This window comes from Bidens hawaiensis, unplaced genomic scaffold (assembly GCF_021521415.1).
Source record: "Bidens hawaiensis isolate Kalapana, Puna unplaced genomic scaffold, B.hawaiensis_p1.1 tig00067384_1, whole genome shotgun sequence".
Taxonomy (NCBI): Eukaryota; Viridiplantae; Streptophyta; class Magnoliopsida; order Asterales; family Asteraceae; genus Bidens; species Bidens hawaiensis.
The window spans coordinates 61455-69808 of record NW_027501947.1 but is presented as its reverse complement, the minus strand read 5'-3'; the positions used below and the strand labels follow the sequence as shown (position 1 = coordinate 69808).

Genomic DNA, 8354 nt, shown 5'->3' with positions numbered 1-8354 from the left:
CTTCCGCCAACCAGAGGGCGAGAGCTTGAGGGGGTGTCAAAGTTAATCCTTGACTGCCAAATACCTTGCCGCCTCTTTTTGTTTAGCCGGCGGCTCTCACATTGTTCTCCCTTGTCCTCTGTGTGTAGAGGTTTGTATTCTGGGGGAGATCTCTTCCCAGCTGTTTCTCCGTTTCGGCAAAGCGCTTGGCTGCCGTCATTATGGCATCCCATGTGGATGGCATGCCGTCTTTACCCGTCAAAGTGCGGATAAGTTCTGGGTACTCAGCGCCCTGAATGAAAGCGGCGGCGAACGAGGTCTTCGCTGACGTTGCCCAGACTCAGCTTCTTGGAGTTGAAGCGGGTGATGAAGTCCAGTAAGGATTCATCCTCTTCTCTCACACAGTTGAGGATCGTCCACTGCTCCTCAGTGTGCTTCCTCTGTTGACTAAACTGTTGACTGAACTTGTTCTGGAAGTCTGCCCAGTCATAAATGTGGTGGACCGGTAAACGGTCAAACCATGCTCTGGCTGCTCCTACCAGAGTCATCTGGAACATGTAGCACCACGTGGGCTCCGTCCAGTTACTGACGGTTGCCCCCGCAATGAACCTGTTCAGATGGTCATCTGGGTCGGATAGACCATCGTATGTGCCAATGTTGGACATTTGTTTGGCACTCCTCGGGGCGATTGCTTCTGCAATGTCCCTAGCAAATTTTGACCTTCCTGCGTTTGTGGCAGTAGGTCTAAAGGCCTTGGAGAAGTCACGCGAGCTTTTCTCCGTGACTGGTTGGAATGCTTCCCCAAAATTCCTTTTTGGCTGGGGGTCCGTTTCCTTACGCTTCCCTTTCGCCCTATGGCGAGGGTTCGCGTCGGTGTCGGAGTCTTCCCTCTCGTCGTCTGAGTACTCGCATTCACTACTCATGTTGAGGTGCTGGCGAGTACTACCAAATTCCTCAGCTTGTTGGACTGAACGCAAGCGTTCTTCCAACTCAGCCTGAAATTCTCTTTGACGTGCCTCGGCCCATGCCTTCACTTGATCAAGTGTTTGGCGAGGGGCTCGAGTTCGTTTTTCCAGCTGGGCATCAGTGAATCCCAGTGGAATATTTACTCCACTTGCCCCTACATGAGTGACTGGGGTAGTGTTCGTAAAATGTACTTCACTTCCCCCAGCTTGGGTGGCTGGGGTAGTGTTTGTAAACATTGTGTTGCCGGTGTTTACCCCAGTGGCTGGGGTTGTGGTTACCGGAGTTTCTCTAGTCATCTTGGAAGTTTTGAAAAACTGGAGAAAGATGTAGTTCTAGCTTTTATGCACGGATGGCGCCAATGAAGAAACACTAAGTGACCCCGGGCAGATTATAAGTAATCTGGGGGCTAAGTAATGTTTCCCACGAAGGTTAGGTCCAGCAGAGTAAGTTGTACTTCAGGGAACCTGCAAAACAGACACCGTAAGCTCGTCACTGAGAAGGGGGGGGTTCCTCCTTGTGACCACCCTCCGGCGTGAGAATCAGTCTATATTGCTCTTTGAATATAAAAGTATATGAATACTATTAGAGCAGTTATCAAGTAAGTTATACGAGATAGTAGATGATGAAATGATAATACCATTTGCTGTCTTTTATAGCCGAAGGTGGGTATCCAAGGGGTTTAGCCGGCCCAACACGCTACCAACTGTAACCTATGCACGTGCCTTGCCTGTGAGTGGTGGACAGGTAGCGTCTGACATAGAGCAGGCGTGCCGTGCACTCTTCGTCTTCTACCAACTGCAGGCTAGGCACGTGCTCTGGCAGGAGTTGGTGAGCAGGCGGCGGCTATTGGTCACAGTGCAGTGGCGTGCTGTCTGCCACGCTGCTGTCAGTGAGCTGTCGCATTCTTGGTCAGATCTTTTGTCTTTACCTCGCCAGGTATCACGCAAAAGATCCTCCATCATACGGACTGGCCCATTTTGGCGGGAGTTTTCCCCCTCCCGCCTTTGCTCATTCTTTCAGGTGACACTGAATATTTGTAAGTGTTAAGCCTTATGCGTGTAGCTATGCTGTGCGGGTAGCCTTCCCTGATGGCTTGTATCCGCAACTGCGGGAACAGGCGGGTTACTTTACCATTGGGAGGCTTTTCCCTGCGTATGCAGCTTGCATACTGCGCGTAGGCTTCTCTGAGCATGGTGGGTCCTGCGGGAGTAGATGGTCTTTGCGCAGACATCCCTGTTCAAGGTGAGTCATGCGGGACCAACTGAGCCCTGCTGGGACCTACCTCTTCAGCAGGTGTTAATTGCGTACCGAATTCACACCCACATGGCGGACATACCCACTTCAGGTTATTAATATTTTCTCTGTCTTTTCTGTTTGGGTAGTTGGGTATTCTTTTTATCTGTTCTTGATTGAATGTTTACTTGTTTATGGATCAGATCTGTCTTGATTGCATGTATGAGTTTATGATCTAATTTCTTGGTTCAAAACTTAAAACTAAAAACACATTCTGTTTATTTGTTTTCAAATTTATTAAGATGAAAGTTTGTTACAGATAGATGATTGTTAATGGTTGTTTTTTGTTGTGATTTTAGTTAACAGCTTGTGTAATTCTTGTTATGATTTCGACTTTTTTTTTTTTTTTTTTTGTAACTTTTTCTAGAAAATAATATGTTTTAACTAAGTAGATCGGTAGATCCGGTTATTGATGTTTTAGTTGTAGTGTAGTAATTGTCAAGCCTAGCTAGATATGGCGATATGACAGGCTAACCGGGTTGTGAAACAGGTCAAAGTTGACTCGGGTCAAAACTAGTTATTTTTGGTATTTTGTAGTTTGTACTGGTTGGGGTGGATTGGGATGACCCGCGTCAGTTTTTGTCTAAAAAATTGTTTTTTTTTTCTTAAGTATTAAGTGTGCCAAGTAGAATGAAATGATAATGGCCTATTTCAATAAAAATGAACTTTGGTCTAGTTTTGACCCGTTGACCCGTTAGAAGTAAAATAACGAACCCAATCGACCCGTCTAAGTAAATGGGTCCAGATTTCCATTTCTTATAACATAGCCTTAATGTTTGCTTTTAGAATCAAGACTGGCCCTTTTAAGCAACTAATCAAGATGTGGCGATATGACGGGCTAAACAGATTGGGATGACCCGTGTCAGTTTTTGTCTAAAAATTAGGTTTTTTATAAATATTTAGTGTCAAATAGAATGATAATAACTATAACACTTTATAAAAATACACTTTGGTCTAGTTTTGATCTATTTGACTAGTCAACCTATTTGACCCGTTAGAAATATAAATGATGAAGCTAATTTATCCAGTCATAAGTAAACGGGTCAAAATTGGCATCTCTTTTAACATAACCTTATTGGGTCAAAATGAGTTTTTTTTTTGGGTACTATTTGGAGCGGGTTGGATGACACACATCAGTTTTTGTCAAAAATTTATTTTTTCATAGCTATTTATCATGCCAAATAAAATGACAATAAATCTATAACACTTTAATAAAAATACACTTTGGTCTAGTTTCAACCCATTTGATCCGTTAGAAATAAAATGATGACCCCATTTGACACAGCGGGTCAAAACTTTCTGCTTGTTTGTACTAATCGGGACAAACTTTCGTGCACTCAGATGGTTCAAAACACTTACCTGTGTATACAAACGGAAGCTCAGAAACCAACGGTTCACTCGTTGTATGTTTTGGGGAAATGCTAATCGATTTCGTACCTTCAGTTTCCGGGGTGTCACTTGCAGAAGCACCCGCCTTCCAAAAAGCCCCCGGTGGGGCCCCTGCTAATGTTGCTGTTGGTATTTCAAGATTAGGTGGTTCATCTGCTTTCATAGGCAAGGTATAATTACTCAAAAAAAAATAATTAAAAATTTAAAAATATTACCTTTGATTTAATATTAATATTTTTTTAGGTGGGTGATGATGAATTTGGACATATGTTAGCTGACATTTTAAAGGAAAACAAAGTCAACAACTCGGGCATGCGGTTTGACCAAAAAGCAAGAACGGCTCTTGCTTTCGTTACTCTTAGATCGGATGGTGAACGAGAATTTATGTTTTTTCGTCATCCGAGTGCTGATATGCTTCTTCACGAATCAGAACTCGATGTCAATCTTATTAAACAGGTGAACTTTTATATTTTAGTTTGATATTTAATATTTAAGATTTATACGTAAATACACAAAATTGTCATTTTTGTGAACATATTATTTGACTCCTAAATCATCTGATTTTTTTATAAATTTAATTATTTTTTAACAGGCAAGTATATTCCACTATGGTTCTATTAGTTTAATAGAAGAACCGTGCAAGTCAACACATTTAGCTGCAATGGAGATCGCAAAGAAATCGGGTAGCATTCTCTCTTACGATGTGAATTTAAGATTACCATTATGGCCCTCAGAAGATGCAGCTAGAGATGGTATAATGAGCATTTGGGATCAAGCTGATGTCATCAAGGTACCAAGGACATAAAAGTAAATTACATATTACATGCTTATCAGTCATCACCTTTTTAACTAATGTTGAAGCCATATGTTTATATAAACAGGTTAGCGAGGATGAAATTACGTTTTTGACCCGAGGTGACGATCCGTATGATGATAATGTGGTGTTGAATAAGCTTTTTCATCCCAATCTTAAGCTTTTGCTTGTAAGTGAAGGGCCCGATGGGTGTAGATATTACACACAGGTAACGATTCTTGTTTTTTTAAAAGGTTTTATTTGTATTTTGCGAGATTCGGTTTATACTAAACCGGTTTGGGTCAAACCGGTGAACCCTTTTAATTAAACGGGTTGTGTTTGTGTCAACCCGACGGGTTGATCCGTTTGACGCATTAATCATATTTTTATTAATGTGTTTGATGTCATAAGTTAAATTGGTTGGGTAACATTTTAAACGAGTTCGGGTCAGTTCAGGGTTGACCAGCGAACCTGTTTAAATAAACGGGGCATGTTCATGTCAACCCAACGGGTTCTTGGGTTGGCCCCTTTAACCCATTTATTTTATTTTTTAAATGTTTTTTGTGTCATAAGTTAAATCAAGATAAGATTTTATAATAAAAAAATAATTGGTTTATATACATTTGTAACTTTTGTTGCAAAATTGTAATATAAAGTATTAACAGGTGAAAAACACGATTTTTGGGTCGTGTCGGGTTGGACCCACCAACCTGTAAACACAACACCACCTCTAGTTATGATGGACTCGTTTAAATGGATAATATTATGTTTTGTGCAGAAATTCAAGGGAAGAGTATCGGGCGTTAAAGTAAAGCCCGTTGACACGACGGGTGCTGGTGATGCGTTTGTTGGTGGAATATTAAGCGTTTTAGCTTCGGATACAAATCTTTATAAGGTACAATATTAACTGTTTTTCGCATCCTTCTTGTTGGTTAAATGGGGCCGACAATAATGTATTTTATTATTGTAAATGTAGGATGAAACAAAACTAAGAGAAGCGCTTCTTTTTGCCAACGCGTGTGGGGCCATAACCGTGACAAAAAAGGGAGCGATTCCAGCAATGCCTACACGCGATGAAGTCTACAAAATCTTGAAATGTGACGGTTGAGGAATTAGTCAGTGTGATGTTAATAAAGCGAGCGGTAAAGAAAGGTTTTATTTGAATCAAACCGTGCAATGTACAAGTGGTATCTGCGTCGGTGGCGGTTTTAGTTGTACGTTGAAGGGGGTTTTGTTTTGGTGATTTGTATGACGTTTTTTAGACTTGTGTCGAATTTGTACTATTTTCCGATATATCAACACTGTTGGTAACGAAAAAAGATGTTTTTTTTTATGCTTTGTTTTGCTATTTGTAGGCAAGTTTTGTATGCTTGCAATAAGTTTTAAGAAATGTTAATTGGTGTTCTTGCAAATTGATGATAATATAACTTTGTGTTTATATGATTGGATTAAATCATTGTGGCTTTCATGAATGATTTTGAATGGGAGGATATTTATCATGTTATATTATTATTTGAATTGAAAAATTGGCGCTGGAAACAGAGGATCACAGGATTGGGCCCTTAATATTCATTTATTTAGTTGGACACTTGGACCATTTAGATATTATTTATTTATTTTGCGGTTTTCAGATTTGGGTTGGGTCGGGTCGGGTTAGGTGAGTTTGATACTTGGATCAGGATTAAAAATAAGTGAGTTGGAGACTCAGAAGAGAGAACTTTATAAATTTTGTAGTAAATTACACTGATTTGTCGTCTGTCGAAATTTCACTTTTCATCTTTAGGTGTAATAAGTTATGTATATCGTCTCTATTATTAAGTCATCATGTATTTGATCATTGGGTTGACCCTTGATTTTAAAATTAAAGAAAATGTTAAAATCTTCGATATTATTTTCCACTCAAATTGATGACAAAATCGGTGACCGTCTCACCCAGATTTACCGACGATGATGATTTCAGACGACCACTAACACACCCTTTTCTCAATCAAATGAGGACCACCACCACCACTTATTGTCTTATCGCTTTGATCATTTCTTAACTGATGATGAAATAGGTGACCACTCCACCCAAACCACGATAATCAAGTCGATCCCCTTTGCCTAAAAATATTGGCTTCGTGGAATTGGAGGAGAGATCGGTTTATCCAGTCCGCCTAAAATTTGCACTTAAGAAACTTTGCTTGTTTCTCACCAATTACAAACAAACATCTAATTTTACTCATAGCAAAGGTATTGGTATGGTCCCGGGAGAGTGGGATTAGAGCAAACCTTTTTTATATCTCGACGATTAGAGAGGCTGCTCCTAGATAGACTACCACTCAAAAAACCTTGTTGGCGTATGCATGCATGGACATTATAGTAATCCAAGTAATATAAAACGTGGCCAGAAGCATTAAAGCAACAACGAATCGCTAAAAGAGCACGAAGACAAGAAAATATATCACCAGCTCCTAGAAAAAAAATATATTATCTTAAAAAATCTATATGTCAAGACAACGCTAAGGCTAAGACAAACAAAGAAAAAATTCGGGTCCCAAGTATCAAACCTAAGACAATCGAAACACTCATTTAAAAGGCCATAAACTTATTCTCATATGTCCGTGGTCGTCTTATTTGCTCACTTATCTTCACAATCCGCTCATCATGAGATTATTAAAAAAAATTGCCACACTCATTAATTAGCATGTCTTAATGAATGTGATTATAATCACATGTCTTGTCTATATGACGCTTACGTAACAACACTTTTCACTCACGCTCTAGATTATAAACCTCACATGATGAAATTATGTATACATGTATTTCATTACCCACATGGGTTGTTAAAGTGTGCTTTCATCATGGGGTCACTGTCACTCTCTGAATTAGATTCTTGAGTTTTTGAATTCTTGCTGTGGTAGTGAATCAGCATATGGAATCACGCTCCTTGATGGTCATTTTTCAGGTGACATTTGGACAATATTATTATTATTATTGTTATTATTATTATTATTATTATTTGAAGGAACCCTTATATATTATATCTAAAAGTAAGTCATGAAAATTAGTAAATCCAAAACTATAAAATGAAAATTAAAACACAAAGATTTAATTTTAAACTTGTGTAAAAAAGAGAAACTGTTAAATAATATTGTTTGAAAGGTTATACCTATACCTCTATGTGTGAGTGGGTGTGTTGTTTTATTTTGGGAAAATTTAAAAGTTGAAAAAGGGCCATACTGTTTAAATTTGAAAAATAATGATCATAGCAAGTTATTTGTAATGCTATATCCACTTTCATGATCAATAGACATTAATAGGCTTCTGTTTTTGTTGAATGTATTATGTAAGGTAAAAAGGGAAGATGTCTTAAATCTAATGTGTTTAGGCTACCTCTCCGGGTTGTGGATGGGTGGTTGTGGTCGTGTTCGGTTTTGGCCGTTAGTTTAAAAGTTTCTAGTTTGAAAAAAAAATGGAAGCACCACCTCTGAAATTTAAAGTTATGTTTGACAATGAGCCTAAACTACTTGTATTGTTGATACAAATTGAATTATTCAAAATCGATATTACGTTGAGAATAACATGCATCATATAAAGACGTTTATGTGTCGATTTAGTGAAATAGATAACTTTAATACGTTTTCTTTACCATATATAACGGTTTTTTTTGATTTCATTTCCTCTTAGCTTTTTTTTTTTCTTTTTCTAAATACATATAATATGAACAAAAAAAATTGTGTAAAAAAGTTATTGAAATTCTAAGGAAATATATATAATATTAAAAGTAAGTTATAAAATTACTAAATCCAATACTATAAAAATAAAAATGAAACAAAATCATGTCATTTTTTTTCTTTCTCTATGTGTGGTGGTGCTGTATTACTTTGGGAAAATTTAGAAGTTGAAAGAGAGTCATACTATTTCAATTTGAAAAATAATAATGATGCAAGTT

The 8354-nt window shown here is 38.3% G+C and overlaps 1 protein-coding gene across 1 annotated transcript; it reads left to right on the top strand.

Moving 5' to 3' along the window:
* The first annotated feature begins 2243 nt into the window (after positions 1-2243).
* LOC143604948 (putative fructokinase-7) lies at positions 2244-5847 on the top strand. The gene is made up of 7 exons (XM_077081260.1): positions 2244-2290; positions 3580-3797; positions 3871-4083; positions 4220-4417; positions 4509-4649; positions 5199-5315; positions 5397-5847. The coding sequence occupies exons 1-7, from the start codon at positions 2269-2271 to the stop codon at positions 5526-5528; spliced, it is 1041 nt and encodes a 346-aa protein (XP_076937375.1). The 5' UTR covers positions 2244-2268; the 3' UTR covers positions 5529-5847.
* Positions 5848-8354: the final 2507 nt, after the last annotated feature.